Source organism: Anoplopoma fimbria, chromosome 24 (genome assembly GCF_027596085.1).
Source record: "Anoplopoma fimbria isolate UVic2021 breed Golden Eagle Sablefish chromosome 24, Afim_UVic_2022, whole genome shotgun sequence".
Classification (NCBI taxonomy): domain Eukaryota; kingdom Metazoa; phylum Chordata; class Actinopteri; order Perciformes; family Anoplopomatidae; genus Anoplopoma; species Anoplopoma fimbria.
In genome coordinates, this window is record NC_072472.1 from 16,531,240 (window position 1) to 16,552,602 (window position 21,363).

General features: G+C 39.7%; 2 protein-coding genes across 3 annotated transcripts; one reads left to right on the forward strand and one right to left on the reverse strand.

Annotated features, from left to right (window-relative positions):
• Positions 1–1,159: 1,159 nt before the first annotated feature.
• rb1 (retinoblastoma 1) lies at positions 1,160–21,198 on the reverse strand. 2 transcript variants are annotated; one of them, XM_054625616.1, is made up of 28 exons: positions 20,907–21,198; positions 20,679–20,786; positions 20,200–20,320; positions 19,529–19,632; positions 19,114–19,248; positions 18,992–19,030; positions 18,792–18,841; positions 17,631–17,741; positions 16,964–17,109; positions 16,773–16,850; positions 15,492–15,601; positions 15,321–15,395; positions 14,595–14,682; positions 14,375–14,491; positions 14,219–14,275; positions 13,952–13,983; positions 13,710–13,786; positions 13,329–13,552; positions 4,778–4,893; positions 4,303–4,457; positions 3,799–3,944; positions 3,535–3,639; positions 3,304–3,417; positions 3,065–3,213; positions 2,913–2,943; positions 2,573–2,715; positions 2,413–2,459; positions 1,160–2,270 (listed from the first exon to the last, which is right to left on the reverse strand). In XM_054625616.1, exons 2-28 carry the CDS (start codon positions 20,768–20,770, stop codon positions 2,206–2,208), a joined length of 2,727 nt encoding a protein of 908 aa, XP_054481591.1. In that variant the 5' UTR covers positions 20,771–20,786; positions 20,907–21,198; the 3' UTR covers positions 1,160–2,205. The 2 variants fall into 2 exon arrangements, with proteins under 2 accessions (XP_054481591.1, XP_054481589.1); XM_054625614.1 differs by having other exon boundaries at positions 20,679–21,198.
• On the forward strand, positions 6,000–8,512 carry LOC129113373 (lysophosphatidic acid receptor 6-like). The gene is made up of 2 exons (XM_054625617.1): positions 6,000–6,079; positions 6,405–8,512. Exon 2 carries the CDS (start codon positions 6,849–6,851, stop codon positions 7,923–7,925), a length of 1,077 nt encoding a protein of 358 aa, XP_054481592.1. The 5' UTR covers positions 6,000–6,079; positions 6,405–6,848; the 3' UTR covers positions 7,926–8,512.
• Positions 21,199–21,363: the final 165 nt, after the last annotated feature.

Here is a 21,363-nt window from a genome sequence, read left to right on the forward strand (position 1 = left end):
ATTTGAGGTACTTGTACCTTACTTGTATATTTTCTTATTTGACTGCTTATTTTCTAGTTACTTTACAATTTAGGATTTTTCATGGAAAAATGTTTCATGGTTCCAGCTTCTCAAATGTGAGGATTGATGCTTCTCCTCTCAATTATTTGAATGCATTTTAAATCATTTTGTACTACTCATTGGACATAGACGTTGGGAAGGTGTCACGTTGGGCTCTGGGTTGTGAAAGCATTTCTTGCCATCTTCTGGATGTGGCCAAATACATTTTCCAGGGAGCAATCTCGGAACAAATGTAAATTTCTAGTCAACCACAGCCAAAGATGATCATGTAATTTGAGAGTTAATTCAACAGTGACGCGTTCATCAGTCCTTTTAATTATCTGTAATCTTGTGTGGAAGTGAAGTCTGCCTGGCTGCTGACTCTTTTGAGCATCATTTTGCACTGCAGAGGGAGGAAAATAACCATTGTAGACAAAGCTTTTTGTTGTGACTGCAATTCTTTTGGAGATACAGGAAGTGATAAAGCAAGACTGATTGCTGTTATTGGATTGTAATCTCTGCTGAAATATTTAGTGATAAAAAAGATGAATTGTTCTGGTTTTAAACACAATGATGAGATGGTGATGGTCTAAACTATCATTAATCCTACTTGCCATTAAATATAATGAATTATCTTGAAGGTTAAGAGTATTTAAAAGTCATAAGTTAAGGTTCCTAAGGTCATCCAAACCTTTAGATGTGAAACAGGACGCTGGACAATAGCTTGACAACAAGAAATTACAAATTTGGCCTGTGAATCTTGAGAAAAGAGAACTCAACTTTCTCATGTTTCTGTTTCATAACCAACACTCGTATTGTTTTTCTAAACAAAAACAAAAAAAACTGTGTATAAAGCTGGATCAAAACACAACAGCCCTTTCTTAAAGCAAAACAGAAAAAAAACAGCATAACTCAACATAATGAAAACACTTTAGTCCATCAGCTGGTAAATCACTGTATACTGGCATCGATTACTGTTGGCCTCAAAAGGCAAGTCAACTGATTAATAAAAAAGATAAAACCTACATGTAGTCACGTCTATGCAAAGGAATACAAAAACAAAATCATATTTTCAAAAGAAATATTTACTACGTTTTCAAGGAACTACTTCAATAAAGTACAATATAAACACATTTTAATTTAAAAACTCTGGCAATTGACATTTCTAGCAATATATTTTACCCTGGTATACTTTTCTGGAGTAAAGTCCACATATTAATGCTCTATGTGATACGCATTCATCGCTGTAATCTTTCCCCCTCTTACTCAGAACCCTCCCAGTTCAAAAACTCAACCAACTTATCCGTAGAAAAAAATGAGAGAACATGAAAAATAGTCTTCTAATTGAAACATGTAAGTGTTTGAATTCGGTGAAAACTTTCAACCCTCAAAAGTATAACAAAAGTTACTATAAAACTATACAAAAAGAGAAACATTACCCGTCAACCAAATCCTATGAAACTACATGAATTTTGGTTGAGTGCAAATTATATACTCTATAATTTTCCTTGATATTTCCTTTTGTTTTACAATTCTCACTTTATGGCACAAACTAAACTTTTCCAAGACGTTCCAAGCAAGTTCCCGAGTAAATATATCACTTTAAAACTAAAACTGCTGCGTGGAGTGAAGAATTCCCTCTGAAGCTGACATTTAATCCTTTCTTTAGAGGAGAGATCATGATTGAACAACTGAAATGTTGCATCATGATTGAAACATTTTAAAAGAATGTCACAAAAGAAAAAAGGTCAACATATGAAGGTCCTGATGGTTGTAAAAACAATTATTTAACAAGGAAACCAGAATTGTATCTCAACAACGGACTTGACAATTGAAAACATTCGTGAGAGAGAAAAAAAACGACTTCTTTAACACCCACAAATTAATATCACTCTTAAAACCAAACATACTAAATCTTCAACAAGTCAAAATTCAAACAAAATCCAATGACATCAATCATTATTCAGTTAAAACACACAGTTAAAGCATCAACAAAAATGAGAGGAAAAAGTCCTCTATATTCACATATTACTCCTCAAAGTTAAATACAAACTAAAACCTAATACTAAATGTAAAGAGAAACTCATGTTTCTCTTTGTGTGTGAACAAAAGCGTAGTGTTCACGTTGTGATAAACAGTGCAGGTCAGTTCAGTAGGTTTTTAGAGTTACTCCTTCTTTGATTCTGCGTCCTCCTTCATCTTCTGCTCCTGCATGCGACTCCGAGTGGAGCCTTCATGAAACAGATCATCCATATGTTAGAGGAACATACATCCACAGGCCATATGATTAACAGTAATGAAACATGAGGAACAAGAATTTGGAATATCGAAAGGCAAAACTGGATCTTGGTATATTAAGCAGTTTTCACTTACTCATCTCTGCAAGCTTCTGTATCAGTGTAGAATCTCTTCCAGATTTGCTGTAAAAACAAAAAATATTAAAACTGAAGCTAATTGAAATATAATTATAAATGTGTAATGAATCAGGCTGCTAGTATGCTACGGCAATTATAACGCCATATTTGTTACCAACCTGCCATCGGCTTCATCTTGCCCGTCCACATCGAACCGTAGCCTCTTCAGAGGCTTCGGACCGGAACCAAGATCCAGAGTCCTCTTAAAGGAGCGATCGCTGCTGTTGACCATCTGGTTGATCTTCTGGAACCGATTGGAAAGCTGCAGATGAAAACAAACCAGAATCGACGGAGTGAGTGAGTGAGTGAGTGAGTGAGTGAGTGAGTGAGTGAGTGAGTGAGTGAGTGAGTGAGTGAGTGAGTGAGTGAGTGAGTGAGTGAGTGAGTGAGTGAGTGAGGGTCATTGTAATTGTAGATAATCATTTAGTACGCAACTAAGCAAACAAAAGAGCCTCGTACCCCGAAAGATTCACCAATAGATACCAGCATTCTGTAAAGGCAAAGAACACAAATTAGGTTAAAAAAAACGTGCAAATATAATTTAATAATAATATAAAGGATCATGCTACTTCACATGTGAAGTTGAATTTTCTTTTTTCCGCAGAACTCACCTGGAGCGAGGAGTCATGATACCCGGAGACATGCGTGAGCTTTTCAGCGGGGAGATGTACACGTTGTTGCTCCCAGGCACACGTAGAGGTGAATTTGGGAACTTGTAGGGGCTTCGTGGTATTTGTGGGATTGGAGAGAGGGTGGGTGGCTACAAAAACAAAACAGCAACAATGAGAGGGTTTAGTCACATGCTTATTCATCTGAATGGGCATGAATCAAAAGTCAAACTGTGTCTCACCCTGGTGGACGCATACTGCAGGATGTTGGTTTTCAGCTTCTGCATGAACACTTGGTTGTAGAAGACGATGATGGAGTCAAAGTGGCCCTCAGAGATCAACACATGCTTAAAGGTCTGTAAGACAAAGTTGATACAGAGACGTGTTCAAAATAATTCAACATTCAATCAGATTACATCAGCGAAAAAACAGCCTGAAGGGTGATAAGAGTCATAAGTATTAAAAGGTGTCACCTCTTGGTTGGTGTTGGGCAGGTTCTTGTACGCTGTGACGATGCTCTTGAAGCGAAGATCAACACTCTTCACTTTACATATAGCGTACATGGCCGACATCATCAACTAAAATAATAACAACGAAAAGCAGTTTGAGGTTAAAAAAATAAAACAAACACGAGGAAAGAGAGAGAACGAGGGAGCGAGAGACAAAGGGAGTCAAGACAAAGAGCAAGGGGATAGGAGTGAATGACCGAATGAATGATGGATGTTTTGTCAGGTTACCTGGTCCAGGTGACGGTCTCTCATCAGCTCGTGCTCGTGCTGCAGTGTGTGCTGGAACAGGGTCCATATGATGGGCTCCAGTTCAGGGTGGGAGGAGAGCAGGTAGGAGCAGAGTATCTTCAGCCGAGTGTAGGCCAGGCGGTACACTGCAGAGAGAGGAACACCGCAGAAAAAAACCCTGAAGGACTTGTTTTGATAGAAAACAAACTGAATAAATATAAATTGTACTATACTTTCTTTAAGCAAATTTAGTAACTATAGTTAATATTTTATTTCCAGTTTATCATGAAGTCAAATTAAAAATCCATCTCTGACAAAAAAAGGTGAAGATTACAATTTTTTTGTTGTTGTTGTTATAATACTTATTCCATTTGCAAAGTGGAGCTGGCAGTGTTTATCCACATACCTGTTATTATACTTAAGTTATCCAGAGAAAGCTATTGTTCTGTATGGCTCAAGGAAAACTTACACAAACTGAAATTAACGATCTAAACGTCATCTTACATTTTTTATAGAAGAGGCTGAGCGAGTTGGACTTTGGGAGTCGTGCAGTCTGGCCGGCAGGCTGGGTCAAAGGCTGAGAGGAGGTGTGAGAGCTGGGCGTGGATGGGGACTCAGGAGGCAAGACACGAAAGTTTGGACGCATAGGGGACAGGTATCTGTAGGGACAACGGATAAACCCATTGGGCTCCGTCAGTTACACCATCAACTTTAAAGTGAACAAGGCAACTCTCATAAAATGAAGCCCACAAATTACAGATAATTAAATGTTGAAGAACAGGTTCATGCTACAGAGGGGAAGAGAGAGGCAGAAGCCATGGAAATTAACAGATACCGTTTTTTTTTAAATGGTGCTGAGCTATGGCTTTATTACAGTGACAAGCTCTTTTACTTATGACTCACAGTGGTTTCACAACAGCTAAAAAGGTAACTAGATGGTCTCCTAGCTGCATATAGAAAGACAGACAAACAGACTCACAGATCAGCTGCGGTGTGGTTGTGCTGCAGTGGTTGACTGAAACTGGCCGGGGTCTCCACCTGGTCTGCTGCTCCGCCTCCATGCTCCTGTTTCAGCAGCTCAAACAGCGGCGAGTCCTGTAGAGACACAAACAATGATTATTTACATTTAACCAAACATCCAGTGCATAGAAAACATGTTGAGAATTACTTGACACCGTTTGCTTGAATTCAATTCAAGAAGTTAAATCTATACAGGAGGGGAAAACCTTCTCAAATGTTTTCCTACTCTGTCATGGCATAAAGAAAGCAATCCATATTCAACTTTTACAGAGGCTGATAACAGTTTTACCGAGACGTGAGCGGTCAATCAATACCTCAAAGCTTTGCAAATATGAAACACCAAAACAGATTTAAATTACTTCTACTCTGAATTGCATTTGATCTGATAAATAATCCCAACACAATCACTGGAGATACTGCTGTGTGTTTATTAGATAAATGAACCTCTGCAGTCTTATGGAAATGAAGAACATACAGGAGGAACAGGAACCAGGGATTATGAGGCAAGCTGACCCTGTATGTGTTGGGTAAACAGCAGTGACCTTTATTCAGTTCAGAGATAATTAATACATTGTTTAAAAGAGAACACAAATCACAAATTAAGGCCTTAATTAATTGCAACATATGTTATCTCAATAACTTCATGAACAGCCCATCTGTTGGTTTTCCCCAGAGCAACAAGTGATATATAAATATATATATATATATATATATATATATATATAAGAGATATTATAAAGTACATTTTACACAGCTAATAACCTTTGCAAAAAACCCAACTGTCAAATTGTAAGTGTGGGCTGATGATACAGCTGTGGCTTATTTTATGTTTATCCAATGACACTCCCTTTTGATAATAGTGATTGCCACAGAAATCCCCTCAATCTGAAATTAATCATTAATCACAATAAACAACCACAGAAAAATCACCACCCACACACAATTATCCCTGACAATTGTCAAACCCCATTCAACTCCGGACTAAAGGTCATGCAGACCAGTAGACCAATGGTGTACGAGAATATCAGCATGTACACACCAAGATAAAAATCTGCGATGAGATCATACAGGGAAGTGGGCGTGGTTTACTGCTCAGTGATTTACACATTGACTGCAGGTACAGACTTGCTATTAGTAAATTCTTCGTGTCACACACACATGCCACACCCGGCTGACGTCACCAACACGCTTCCAAAGTTCACTTGATATTTGACCGACCCAGCAGCACTCGGTGACGTGAAAAGGTTGCCAATACTGCAATGTAAGGTATATTCATGTTTACATGTCTTAAGTTATGGGAGGTTGATCTAAACATACTATATGTCAGATAATAATAATGAATAACAATATCGTTTCTGATGGCGTGTCATTAGAACATTTTTAACTAAGTGCAGTTATAGGAGGACTTCAGCCCCGGGGGAGGCTCCTCCCTCTGTGTTTCAATAGTCCGGTGAGTTCTTTGTGTTAGAGCCTGCTACGAGGTCCCTAATTTACAGTCAGGCAGGAGAAGAGTAAAACCTCTGGACCATAAAAGTAACAATCACCATGCCCCCCCCCCCTCCCTCCCTCCCCCTCCCTCACCCCAGTGCTGCTGCAGGAACCGACAGGAAACAAAAGAACGGAAGAACCACTCGACTGCTCACGGAGTTGAAGAGAGGCACATGACTTTTCTTTCCACAGGGTTAAACATTTCAACTGGAAAAGACTGAAGACTTCATTTAAATGAGGATTATTGGATGTGCAGGACGGCTTTGTTGCACGGAAAAAGGGGACTTTGGATATTAATACAGGTATTTTGTGGAGTTGCTGTATACTTTCCAGTATTTCATAACAAAACCACTCAAACTGGGCATTCTTCAGTATTTTTTCCTACCTAAATGAAATCCTCATTTTTCCCTACTGGTTGCACAATATTGGATTAACAAGCTGCACCTGGATTTTTATGACCGACACGATTACATGGGTGAGGAGAACATTATTACTCTGTATATGTTACAGACTTATCCACTTGATTTAAAATATCTAACAGCATGGCACAACATGATAACATCACTCAAAATGTCATGCATTGCAACAAGAGTGATGACTTCAAGTACCCTCTGTATAGTGCGGTTTTCAGCCTGGTGTTTATAATTGGACTGTTCTTCAACATGGTGGCTGTGTACATTTTTGGCTGTACACTGAAGCTGCGGAATGAGACCACAACCTACATGATAAACCTTGTGGTCTCGGACTCGCTCTTTGTGCTTAGCCTGCCTTTTCGGATCGTTTACTTCATTAAACGGAACTGGCTTTTTGGAAGTGTGCTCTGCAAGATCTCCGTGGCCCTGTTCTACACCAACATGTACGGCAGCATCCTCTTCCTCACCTGCATCAGTGTCGACCGATTCCTGGCCATTGTGCACCCGTTAAGGTCCCAAGCAATACGTACTAAGAGGAATGCCAAACTGGCCTGCTGTACCGTTTGGGTGTTGGTTCTTTCCGGGAGTGTACCCACTGGGTTCCTTTTGGACACCACTTCACCCAAAAATGCCAACTCCTCCTCCTACTGCTTTGAAAACTACTCCAAAAAACAGTGGAAGGCAGAGCTGTCCAAGGTGGTGGTGTTTATTGAGACTGTGGGTTTCATCATCCCACTGATGCTCAATGTGTTCTGCTCGATCATGGTGCTAAGGACTCTGAATAAACCCCAGACCCTCAGCCGCGGAGGGAACCTCAACAAGAAAAAGATCTTGAGGATGATCATCGTGCATCTGCTCATCTTCTGCTTTTGTTTCATTCCCTACAACGTTAATCTCATCTTCTACGCCATGGTCCGCTCCAACGTCCTAAAGGGGTGCGACGCAGAAGATGTAGTCAGAACCATCTACCCCATTGCTCTGTGCATCGCAGTGACCAACTGCTGTTTTGATCCCGTCATTTACTACTTCACTTCAGAGACCATTCGGAGCTCCATCAAACGCAAGTCTACAGTGTGGCACAACGGCGCCAAGCTATTGGAGAGGCTACAGATGGACAGCACACAAAGCAGTCCAAAAACAACACCCAAAAGCCTGACCCTGCTGAATCCGAGATTGAAAGTGTTTGAAAATGAGTCTTCAGTCTAGTGGCAACTCTGTAATAGGACATGATTAATGATTCAGTGACAGCTGGTGAAACTCGATTTGAATCTGAGGACGTAAGTGGAAGCAGAGTGGCCTTGTAAATCATAACACATAAACACATTGGTTACTAAGGAGTCACTCTGTCATCCACTTGACACCACAGAGACTTGAGACTGGGAGATAAGAGACTGATCCCTATTCGTCAACACAAGAGTGGAACAAGTCAAAGAGGAAACATTTAAAAATATGAAAGTGTATTGTAGCCTAAAGACACTTTACCAAGGTGCCAATTCACCACACACAAGTTTGAAAACGTATTCTTATGAGTTTATGATGTGTATTAGTCGCGATGACAGGTGTTAAAGCCATGGTCATGTGCATGGTGCTGCAAATAAGAATCAGCCTTTGTAAGACATTGTAATTGTTGTCTTATTCCCCAGAGCAGATCACTCAGTAAAATGATGCTTTGGCAATGCTGAACCAGTATTACAGCTCTGTTTTATGTACTGTACTGTGCAGTCTCCAAGTAGTTGTGGCGCCACTATGGCCCTTTATAGAGCAGTGTGCTCTATAACAGCTTAACCTTTTATACTGAAAGCTAATAAAAGAGGTTTACTTAAAAAGGTTTTTGTGTTTGAAATTCACTACCTGTTTTTATAAAGTGGGTTGTTAAATATTTAATATTAGCAGGGTTCTCTCTTTGGGTGCCTTCTAAATCATCTGTCTAGACTGATTAGTCATACAGGTGCCAACAACACAGCTACAGGTAAGTCAACACTTTGCTAACGCTGCCGATGGCCTTAATACATAAGTGGTCTTTAATGTAGAAAATGTTGCAACGTTAAAATAGCATGAGGAATTTCAGACAAAAGATTCTAAAGTCTCTGAAGTTTGCTGAGAATAATTCAAAGAAGATCTAAACTGGACTGATTATCTGTTTTCGATGATCTAACAGTTTAAGTGAAAACACTTCGCACAGTGTAAATAGAATATTGGGCAGATTGCTGTTCATTCTTGTGAAAGCTGCATGCTGCAAGACCGAGCACTACTACATTCCTGTTTAGAGGCTCAGCCTAAGGGGGTTCACTGACAACAGTAGAGTCATCACCACCACTGCACTGGATTGTGAAACATAAGCAGGCGAGACACAACATGCCTCTTGAGGGAGAAGTACGTTTACAAAATAGCAGCAACCCCCTTTGTGCTCCTTCTTATCCTGGAGACGAGTCTTATCTTGCGATGTTTGGGCTTCTAACATACAAAATGTTATACAAAGAAATAGGCTTCTAATCAAGATGAAGCTGGACTTTTTCTAACAAACATAAATAAAATATTTGTAATGGATTAATGGTTTTGAACAGAAAATATAATTCAGACTCAAAGCTGACATGATTATCATACAACCTAGTAATATATAATAATATATCAATAATAAACAATGATAGAGATGATGATATTAGTACAATTTAGTATGTGCAAGGAGGGATTATTGAATAACATAGCAACAAAATAAAGAACATCTGATGACGATAATCATAACATAAAGGTAGGATGTATTTTTTACAAGTACAGTAGAATAAATTCTGTCTTGAGCAATACATGCTGTGTCCTTCATTTGTTATTTATATTTCTATCCAACTCCAACTTGTCTCACAATGGCCAAGAGGTGTGTAGCTAAATAAATATATTATTATCAAACAGAGACTCGACCCTGCTTTAATTACATCTAAATTTGATTGGTAAAAATCTGATGTGGAGAACAGATGAATTACAAATTTTCTCATGTGCAAAACTAACATTTTGACATAACATTTTCATAATTTTCATTCATTGTTTTTCCCAGAGAGCGCAAGACTCAAGGCTGACCGAAAGACACACTGTCGTGTGATAACATCACCTTCTTTCAGTGATTTATTGCTATCCCTCTATCTGTATAGTTAATGATCAACTGCAATGCCTTATGTGAGTTTTTAACAAGCAGCCATAAACGTGATCCCACCATGACGGTACTACCAACATTTGGTAGTAAAAACAAACCACAAGAAGTGTGCGTAGGGGTGTAGCGAGGGGGAGAGAGGGAGACCCTGTCCTGGGTGTGAGTGTAGGCGTGAACGGCTTGATCAGTAGCATGTGCACCATTTCAGCTTCCCAACAAGTGATCCTGCTGCTGAACACCAGCTTTGTCATTGCATCGATGAGAAACTGATACTGGTGAGTGATTCATTTTTCTGATTCAATATTCTTCTTAGTTTTACTGTTTGTGCTTGAGTTTTAGATGCACAATATGGAAACAGGTGAAGCCAGCAATTAACTGTATACATTTATCAAGGTTTATCTGAAGACAAGATAAGGAACAATATTTATTGTATACAATATTTGAGAATTTCATTTTCTCTCTTAAGAATCAAATGAATGTGATGAATAAATGAATGTAATGTGATTAGGCCAAGAGTCACAAAACTGCTTCATGTCTTGCAATTCTTAAAGAGCAGATCACATCAAGATGAATTCAACAGTTAGATCATAATCATATAATTTGTATTGCTGATGAATGAAGGTTATACAAAAGTTGTTATCGGATCACGAAAGAAGAAAACAAAAGTTTATGTCAGGAGCCAAAAAAGATCAAGGTTTGAAAAAAAAGTTTGCAATGACTTATCATGTCATCAAAATAAAATGTCTCATTAAATAATGTTACTGTAAATTAAAAGAAAGAGGAGGACAAACTGATGCCGACTGAAAGTATAGTGGGGATCAACGTTCTTGTATTCAAAATGATCTCACAATTGTATTTTTGAAATTAATGTTCAAAGGCAAAGCATCTTAACAGCATTAGTTTAAGACAATAGTGGGAGCTCTTGTAATTCTTCAGTGAGGGTCATTGTTTCAACTCAGAGGTCATTTTGTGCCTGTAGCGTGTGGAGTTGTTTAAAAGCCTAAATTGGTAAAGAATGTTTACAATTAGTCCCTCCCTAATAGTTGAAGTTATTGATTGAAAGATGCTAAACTGCATATTTGCTTACCCGCCACAAACTACAGTAAAAAAAAAAAAAAAAATGACAATAAAGTTAAATCAACACTTCTGCCTAGCTCAATAAAATATTAACTTCGTGAGCTTCACTAAATTTGACTGAATTTACTGCAGAGGCAACAGTTTCACATGGTGAGGCGATTCCTTTTTCCCACTTTGCATTTAATGAAAACAAATGTTTGCTTGTTTTATGAGAGCAGGAAGTGGCAGTTAAAACTTTATTGACAGATTGACCGTCATCTTGCATTTCAAATATAAATTGAGCTATTTTAGCCGTAGCCGTGCATTTATGTCACCTCAGCAAATTTACATTACATAAAACAGCAGGCCTTTTGAGTTTATTAAGTTTTTACTTGCCACAGGTTTAACTCCAGCAGAAGCAACCGAAGCCGTTCCTCCCTCACATCTTATACTCCCTTCAACCAAACCGATTTCCTCCAGATACGAGAGCGACAAAGTGATTTAAAGTCAGCTTATTATTTTTGGACATGGAGTTGTGGAATATGACTGATGTCCCAGCCACGCCATTCTCTGCTCTGTCTAACTGCACCGTGGACACCAGCTACCGCTTCACCTTCTATCAAGTGTCCTACGGCGTCATCTTCCTGTTGGGGTTGGCCACCAACAGCCTGGCTCTGCGCAGACTGTGTGTATCTCCCCGCACCATGAACAGCACAGCCGTTTACATGGTCAGCCTGTCAGCTGCCGACTTGTTTTTTGTGATCTCTCTGCCCCTGAGAATCTACTTCTATCACCAAAAGGCCAGAACCTTGTCCTCCAAGACAGGAGACCTGCCTAGTTGGACTCAGGGAGCTGCATACTGCCAACTCACTTTCATCCTCAAATACATCAGCCTCTATGGGGGTATCTTCTTCCTGGTGTGCATTGCAGTGGACCGTTACTTTGCTGTGGTGCACCCGCTGGCCTCAACACTGCGCAGGCTGCGTGTTGCACAGCTGGTGAGTGGTGGGATCTGGTGCCTGGTGCTGGGGCTCAGTGTGAGTCTGTTTCTGCTGCAATCTGCAACAACTCGCCAACACCAGCCCTGTCTGCTGGACCCGTCCTTGCAACGCCACCGCACCATCATCCTGGTAGCCATCAGCTTAGTGCTTGGGTCATTTCTGCTGCCCACTGCGCTTCTTCTCTGCAGCTACTGCAGAGTGCTGAGTGTGCTACGCAAGCCGAGACACCGGTCCCGCAGCCAGCGCCGCAGCCGTCAGCACGCGCTCACAGTTATTTACTGGGTGCTGGGCATCTTCCTGCTGTGCTTCGTCCCCTATCACATCAACCTGCTGGGATACACCCTCACACATGTGGGGCTGCTGCGCCATTGTGGCCTGGCCAAGGTGACCAAGGCTGTGCACCCTGTGGTGTTATCACTAGCAAGCTCCAATTGCTGCCTCAACCCACTCGTCTACTATTTCTCCAGCAGCCTGATGCACAGGGAGGCTCAGGGTAGTGGAAGCAGTGACTAATTTATTGAACTAGACTAATTTATTGAACGAATTCATACAATTAAGGAGGACTTTGTTAATATGTATACAGAAACCGGTTTACCATACTGTGCACAGTTAAACTGAAGAGAACTCTGCATGTGTAAATATGTTATCTGTATTTTTGGCAGGAATTGCAATGTTTAAAAGGTTTTGTGTGTTTGTCCTTTTAAGCGCATCAGTCTGGGGTTCAGTACCATGACTAGAAGCATATTGTCAGCTTACTAATTTTGTTCAGTGTAATTTGTCAGTAAAACTTCAATGTGTTTGTGAAATATTGAAATGCAATTTAATTTTTTTTATATGAAGTGAATGTTGAATTTGTGTGGAACCAACCTCTTTTTAAAACTAGGATTACCGCCTTGCATTGTATGCTACCGCCAACCAATGAAGTTGCAGTTACATCCATGACTGTCCAAAATGTATTCATTTCATCACTTCAGCAGGTGAATTCTTGAGTTACGGTCAAAAAACGTGTTTTGTGAGGTCGCAGTGACCTTTGACTTTCAAAATCGAATCAGTTCATCCTTGAGTCCAGGTGGACATTTGTAAAGAATTAGAAGAATTTCCCTCCATATTTTCCTGAGATATCACGTTCACAGCGGTAGAAGGGGAGGAGGCATGATAAGACGTTATTGAATAGTTTAAGTGCTGATCTTATATGTCATTTATGTAATAATAATGAATACATTAAAAAACTCTTGACGTTTTTTTCTTCTCATGAGCCAATAAATGCTTTACAATGTACATGTTTTTTTTTTTTTTTTTTTTTTTTTTAAATGGTGTGGGAGTTTTTGTGTTGGTTATGCATGAACCTCTTTGACATGCTGTGACACTATTACTAACATACTGTCGTAGTGTAGAGAGAGAAAAAAAACTGACCATCCTCCATGCAATTCTCTCCATGATGAGGTTCTCGCAGGTCTCCAGGTGTTTGACGATATCTTTGCTCAGAGTTGGCTCGGCCTTGATGAAACTCTCGATGACTTTGTAGAAGTCAAAGGCGGGGAGGTCGACCACATCCAGTATCCAGGGGAAACACAAGTGGGTTTCAACTGGGTCACCAGCACCGCTATGGTTGTATCCTCCAGTCCTAAAACTGCTCTCTAAATCATGAGGAGCAAACAACATTTTAACAACTTATTGCACATCTACAGGAAGTGTTAATCTGTGTTACTGATAAATGTTAATACAACACAGTTATTTCAGAGTTAGTTTGTGACTGCATCTGTTATTAACTTGTAAGAAAATGACAGGACACACCTCCGTACGTTGCCATCACCACCTCCAAAGCGCAGGCCAACAGTGATGTGTGGAATGTGGAGTCATTGAGGAGTTTACTGGAATGGAAATCATATGACTTAGATAAAGGAAAATAACGCATCACTACTTATTAAGGCTTCCCTTACAATTAAAACAACAAAAAGCATGCACGTACAAGTAAATACACAACACCATTGACTAACTTCTTAACTGGAAATAAATAAAAACTGAAAAAAACATACCTGAAATTTTGTACAGACAATCGCTTCTCTTCCTACAAATTGGGAAGGAAAACAACATGACTGAGTTATTTCAGAAATTGATTTCTTTTTTGATGTGAGTTACTTCCTATTCACAGATTATTATTTTTTGCTCTCCACACTGGTTAAACCTGGGAACTGCTACATTTGAATTATCCTGAGCTTCTAAATAAAAAATCAATAAAAATACAACATTATTGAATAAAACAGTTGAGAAATAAATAAGTAAAATAAAAATCAAACAAGTACCGATTTCAGCATTGCCTCCATGATTTTGTAATACAGTCTGACACCAAGTTTGAATCTCTGAAAGTCAAAAGAAACATACAAGTCAGACACAAAATGATTTGAGCATGGTGAACATCGCCATTGTTGCTCATTGTCTTCTTCAGTGTTAGTTCATACCTGCCAACCAAGCACTACACAGCGCGGGCCGACTGCCTGACCAAACCTCTGGCTGAACGCCTGTCCGAGTGTCTCCAAACGCTTCAGCACATCCTGCGTCGGGTCCACGGTGCAATTCTGATTAAAGGAAAGAGGAAAACATGGAAAAACGTCAAAATTAGGTGCTAAAATGCAATTTCATGTGAAATTTTAATCAGCGGCAACACTTCTAGAGACTCACTTTGAAATATGTAGCCAGGTTAGTCGATGGCTGATCTCCACTGGAGGTGAGATCCCCCCTCAACTGCTGAATGGAAGTCATGGCAGCTCTGTTGACAAAAAACTAAAATCAGACAGTGCTGAAGGGAAGACATAAACTAAAAAATTCCCAAAATGAAATATACCCAATGATCTACACAGAGTGGAAGTGATCCCAGAACAATTTTAAATGTTTGGTTTTCTATTTGTGGATACATAAACACCTTCAATGAATATAAAATTAGCTTTTCATAACATCTTCATAGATGACATGGTTTAATTTAATATTTTTAACAGTTATTGAAACTGCAGGTTTATCTTTATCTTTTCGCACCTACTGTGACAATTAGTGTACACAAAGACAAAAAAAACATTAAGTATATCTTGTAGTTTTTTATTTAAATTTTTGGGTACTTTGCATATAAAAAGGAAGAAAATATGAAATTTTGATCATAAACACTGTATATTAATATTGATTCTATTGATCAGTCCTTTAAAACTATGATCATTCACTTCAGCAACTTCCAAATGCACCAGTAGACAGCTAAGCAGCCAACAGTGTATACTGAGTCTCAGCTGAGAAGGTTTGAAACTGTAGAAATGTTAAAAAGGGTGCTACTGAAAGCGAACATCCTGAGTACTCAGTCCTGCTCCTCTTTAATGCTTGTGAACAATGATTTAAACAATGAACAGGTGACCAACTGCTCACCTGATTGGAGTCTGGGGAGGAATGAGTACGTCTTCATCTGGCATGTTCTTCTTTGGGGTTCTCTCCACCTGTGATCTGAAAACAGGAGCAGGTTAGTAAACGCTTGACTGTGAATGATTTTAAACAGATTAGCCAGTCAAACACTGAATTGTGTAGAAAAGAGGAAATTACATCTCGACTTTAGGAGCAAGAACTGTCTCATCTCCGTCCAAAAACAGCCGTCCATCGATGTCTCTACTCTTGAGGTAGTGCTCTTCGTATTGTTGGTTGAGTTGTTTCGCCTGTGGTGAAAATTAAAGGTTAACCATTGGGCCTCCTTTATAAAACACTACATACAATGTTGTTCAAAAGAGACTGAAGAGTTCTCTATTAAATTGTACATTAATCCAAAAGTGCTTAATGCTAAACTGTACTCCAACAAAAGCATTGCATGGTGCCCTTCACAGTGTTAAGTATTTGCTGCACTGAACATGAGCGGTTTATGTTACCAGCCCTTTAAATGATGTAGAGAAAATCATCACCTACTGTAAAAGAACAATATCAATGTGTTCAGAGAAATGCTAACTACTCCTTAGACTGCAAGGCATCTTGAGCTCTAACAATGCATCACATTTTCTAAATAAAAGTTTTAATGTGAAATCTTAATCTGAAACTAAATTTTAAAATCATAGATGATGACAATGACACAGACTCAGACACCAGTAATCTCTGCTGATGGCTTATTCTTTAAACAGCCTGAAGACTTGTAAAGCTATGTTATTACACAAGTGGGAAATCATCGGAGTGAATAGAAGTAGAAAAAGCAATTAAAAAGCACTTATCAGTCATCAGACTGACTCTAGCTCAGTCTGGATTGCACTTGTCTGAATATTGTATGATTGCAACCCTGCCTGACTGTATCTGATCAGATCTCAATCTCAACAAGATTAACCTCTCTGATATAAGGCAAGACTCAAACTTTCCTACAGACTCGTCCACATCTGTGCTGTAACATACTAAGGCCCACAATCTTACTCAAAACGGAATAAGTAATAAGTTGAATCACAGGTCAGATCAATTACCTGAGTAGATTATTTACACCAGACACTTATAAATAATGCACACCACCCGTCCTTTAATCGGGTGATGTTACAGTAAAATAAATATGTCTACTATCTTTCTTCAAAGTGTGTCGGTGTCAGCAAACAGTATCATCCTGTGTCCTTTGTTTTCATACCTGCCTCTGCGATATACTACCCTGAGAGACTACAATGGATCCCCTGCTTGAGTACACATTTCCTGACAACATGTCTGTGAAACCAAACATGCACGAGCAGTAAAGAGAAGAACCACCAGCTGTCAGACACTCAAACATTCAAAAATGGGAATAGCAAGCAGGAAGTGATAAACTAATGGAAAATGGGTGAAGAGCAGACAGTGAAAACAAACAGTAGAGCAGGTGTCCACGCCTACCTGAGGAAAATCTGGAGATCTCGACAGATCCATTGAGTCCAGGAAAGCCGAGAAACTGGTCTGATATACATTTTTCACCTGCAAATATGGTTTGCAGAAACAGTAAAATGAGGAGAAATACACAAAGAGCAGAGGTCAAAATGTGTTTGTACAATGACTGTACTATTAAAAAAAAAAGGGGGGGCTCAGACCTCTTCTGCATTGCATTCGTTTTCTTTACACAAGGTTTGGAGAAGCTGCAAATCCACCTCTGGCTCCACAGGCCGGGTTTTGGCTTTGTTTTGGCTGCGGCGAGATGTTCGTGTCGGAGGGCTCTGAACTTTGCTGATGGCTGATTCTGAGAGAAAAAAACATTCAAGGGTTTAAAAAAATCTCAGAATATCCGAAGTTGAAAAATGCATTTTCCTTTTTCCATGACTGGAAAACATTACAACAAACAATTTAACCATACTATAATGTACTATATTATAGGGATGCACCAATCAATTCAGATGTATAAATCCAAACAGCAACAGGTTTGTTAATTGGCTACCTTAACTATGCGGTCTACTGGCGTGCTATTTACGCATGACGTAGTACACGCACATTAAATCAGACGTAAACATAGAATTGAACCGGATAGATTGGCCCCATTGTGACCGATAACCTCTCCAGCTATTTGAATTAGTATCGGCCTGATATACGTTATTAGCATCAGTTCGTTGCATCCCTACTATACTATACTATATTTTACAACACAACACAATACTATGCATACACTTTTAAGGACTTTTTTGGACTTCAAGCCCTTTTCGGACGATGAGAAGTCAGAAAAGTTTATGAAATAGGGCAGGTTCAAGTAAATGACACTGAACTTACTGTAAAGAGGTTGCAAAAGGTCTGGGGGGCAACGCTTGATGAATAACTCCAACGTACAAAGCAGCAACTGGAATGATATGACCAGGTCATCCTCCATCTGCAAGGCCCTTCCTGCAAGAAGCGGAGATGCGGCACATGAGAAGCAGCATCACAATACTACCGCTGAAGAGAAGAAATAACAGAACTACAACCATGAGGAGAAACATTTTTCAAATTCATTTGAGCTCTACGGCTGATCACGAAAGAGGAGGGGTGGAAAGTAGAAGATGGAGCAGCATGAAATCAATTCCATCAAGTGTGTTTACAGCGTGATCCTACTTGTTTTTGTTGCCGTGGATATGTTAAAAGGCTCGAAGTGTAACTTTGTTGTTTTCAACCTGGACCCTATTTCCCATGTTTTTTAAGTGACGGATGCGGACAACAATTTTTAAATTTGGTCCAGTAATGAGTGATAACGCTGTAACCAGCAGTCGCAAAACGAGGCATAAAGAGCAAGTGAGCAGCATCAATGTAATGTTACAAACACTAAAGGTGCTTGTTTTTCGCAACTGACAGGCTCAGATTAATATTTTAAGTTTCTGACGACGTGATGTAATGGACCATACAGAGAAATAAATAAAAAATCCGTATCGTTCACTTGATCCGGTCCCTTTGTTATTGTGTCCAAATCATGCTCAAGGAGTCTCATCGTGAAATCTGAATATCCTTATACTTTGGCAAAAATAAATATTCTACTAGAGGCCAACAAATTCAAAGACCTCATCCACCTTGTAGAAAAACTTTAAATATTCAGCCACGACGGTTAAAAATCTTTTAGATAATTCCAAGCTACACTTTTTGTACTTCAACACAACAAACTCTGCTAGGCTGACAGTCACGTTTCCACCAGCAGCACGCCAGCCCCAAGATTTCGGAACGAGACTTCTCCTTGACAAGACTCTTTTCATAACATTGACACTTATAATGTATTCCATGTCAAAAACAAGCACTTTGAGCGAACATAAATTACTGTGCCAGCTTGCCCCAATAGGATTACATTGAAGCCCAGGTGCAGCTGCCATCCGAAGTGTTCTGGTTCATTACTGGACCAATTTCAGAAATTGTTGTCCATATCAGTCAGTTAGACACAAAAACAAAGGAAAAAGTGGTCCTGGAACTTACCCTTTGCTAAAAGAAACATTGTCCAGCAGCCTCGCATGGTCTCCCTCTCCCTAGGAAAAGAGACACTAAAACATTAATCATGAACCTGCATCTCATCTTTTATAATAAGCACTAAATGATCAAACACAAAACCATAAAGATGATAAAAAAAGTAGTGTGACAAATACATTTCACACGTGGTTAAGAAGTCTCCAACTTACTTATCATCAGAACCCAAAGCAAAGATTTTCTTGCATGTTCTGAAACAAAACAAATGAAACAATTTTAATTATACTGGTCGACTTGAATGAAGAACCTCTGTTGTTTTCATGTGTTCACTCACTTCTCAAACCGCTGGTAGAGAGCCAGCGACACGTCATACTTCTTCTCCACTCGTGTCAGAGCTGAGTTCACCTTGTTGCTTATGGTATCCAGGTTCACATCCAGCTTCCTCACCAGATCCACAAACTGCTTTACACTACAAAAACAAGATCATTTGTGTGAGAAACAGAAGATAAAAATGTATGGAACTGAACAATACAATTTAGGATACAGATGTAAACCAAACCAAGGGATCGGTTAATCTGATTTTTTTTCTCCAAACATTTCAACACATTCAAGACAGTTTGGTCACAGCTTGTATATGGACCACGATGAGGTATCCTCTTACAGAATATATTTTCAATTTACTTATATTACATGCATTGATGTGTATAAGTATTTCCCAATAACGTGCATCATTCATCGACAGTACTCACTTCAGATTGACTGCTTTCAGAACCTGAGTTAAGGTGAAACAGGCAACGTCCGCGTCTGTCACCGACACGAACAGACAGGCCCCCCAGACCCTTTTCTGACTGTCCTGAAATGAAAAAAACAAACAATGTTTACAATTTATATATAATAACATGCAATATTATAATTATATTAAATCAACACACTTCTGTCCACTTTTGTTATAGACTGTTTTAATTTTCTTTAACAGAAGGTAAGAAAGAAAACTATAATAGCACGTGGACTGTCTGCTAAAGACAAGCTTGACATTTCATTTAAAAATTGCAGAAAGAGAGTTTTGTCCAACCAAGAGCATCACACATTATACACTACGCCACACCACCAGATTAGTATAATGTTGGCAACACTTAGTAAGGCAAATTTGAGAAAGCTTTTTGAAAAGCATCAGAGATGGAAAGGTTTGGTTGCAAGGGCATGTTCATGTTAATGGCCTGGATGCCAGAGTTGGCCCTTTAATCTGACCAGGCAAAAAAGGGAGCCGTCTTCACAAGGGGTACTTTTATTTCTCCTATTGGATAGTTTTCAACCATAACAATTCAATTTCAGCTCATGCCATTTCTTTTGTTTCAACAGGACAGTCAAAAGGATGACAACATTGCAAATATACTGATATGTAACTTAAATAAATACATACATCGATTTCATCCATAGACTCTTGAACAGTTTTCCACAGCGCCCAGGCTCGTTCACACACCAGGTCTGTCACATGGAGGCTCTTGCACAGGGTCACAAACTCAGCATCCTTGTCTCTGTGTCTAGAGGATGGAGGACATAAAATCAACATCATGGAGGAACACACGCACCGTCTCAGGACATCAAAACAAGCGCACAGATGAAAACAACTTCCCAGTGCAGGAATTTCACTTAACAGCGTTAACTCATTCTCATTCATTCTACAGGAGACTGATGACGTATTAGCTCTACATGACGTCACAGGCCGGACTTCGTTCAAACAAGCTAGCTAGTCATCCTAACGGTGGCTAACGTTAGCTAGAGGACCACTAGCTCAAACTAAACACTGGCTTATGGTGTAAACATACGTTACCCAGTAAACTACAAACGTCACTTCGCTGACTACTGAGACCGTAATGCGGCAAAAGAATAACGTCTTACTTTTTAAAAGATAACTCTGGAGCCTCCTTCTTGTCTGGAGAGACACTTTCAGTGTTTTTCACCGTCCCAGAGTTACGCTTTTTAGGTGGCATCTTGGTGTAGGTTTACCTTAAAGGCAATTTATTCATTAAAAAAACAAACTATGTTCTTCTGGCAGTAAATTCCGTTTACTACGTTTAAAGCCCACTGCACGAGTTCCGTGGCAACAATACAACAAAACTGACTGACTTCCTGCACCCGGTCAGGAGGGGACGCTCGTTTCGTGTCACAGCTGTGCGCGGCAGACCGTCGCCGCCGCCGGTGTCTCAGGTCTCAGACGCCCAATCCCAGTCGGTGTTTACACCTCCGTGTATACTAACCAGCCCGCTGAGTTTATACGATCCTTTGTGCCTGTTTAAACCTCGCACTGTCGACAGTTTCATTAGATAACCGGGTTATATGGTTATATTTCCCTTAAGCTCCCTGCGAGTGTCCTCTTAAAGGGATCACGTGACACACCGCAAACGAACAAACCCAAACCCAAGAGGTGAAAACGCGGGAAAATATCCACGCAACATCCGCTCATTAGCATTTATGCCGCCATAACCACGACCCACACTGTAAATAGAGAGTAGGCGGTTATTTCAGCTTATCTAATTTAGGTATAGTTATTATACATTTGTCTATTATACTGCCCCTGCACCCC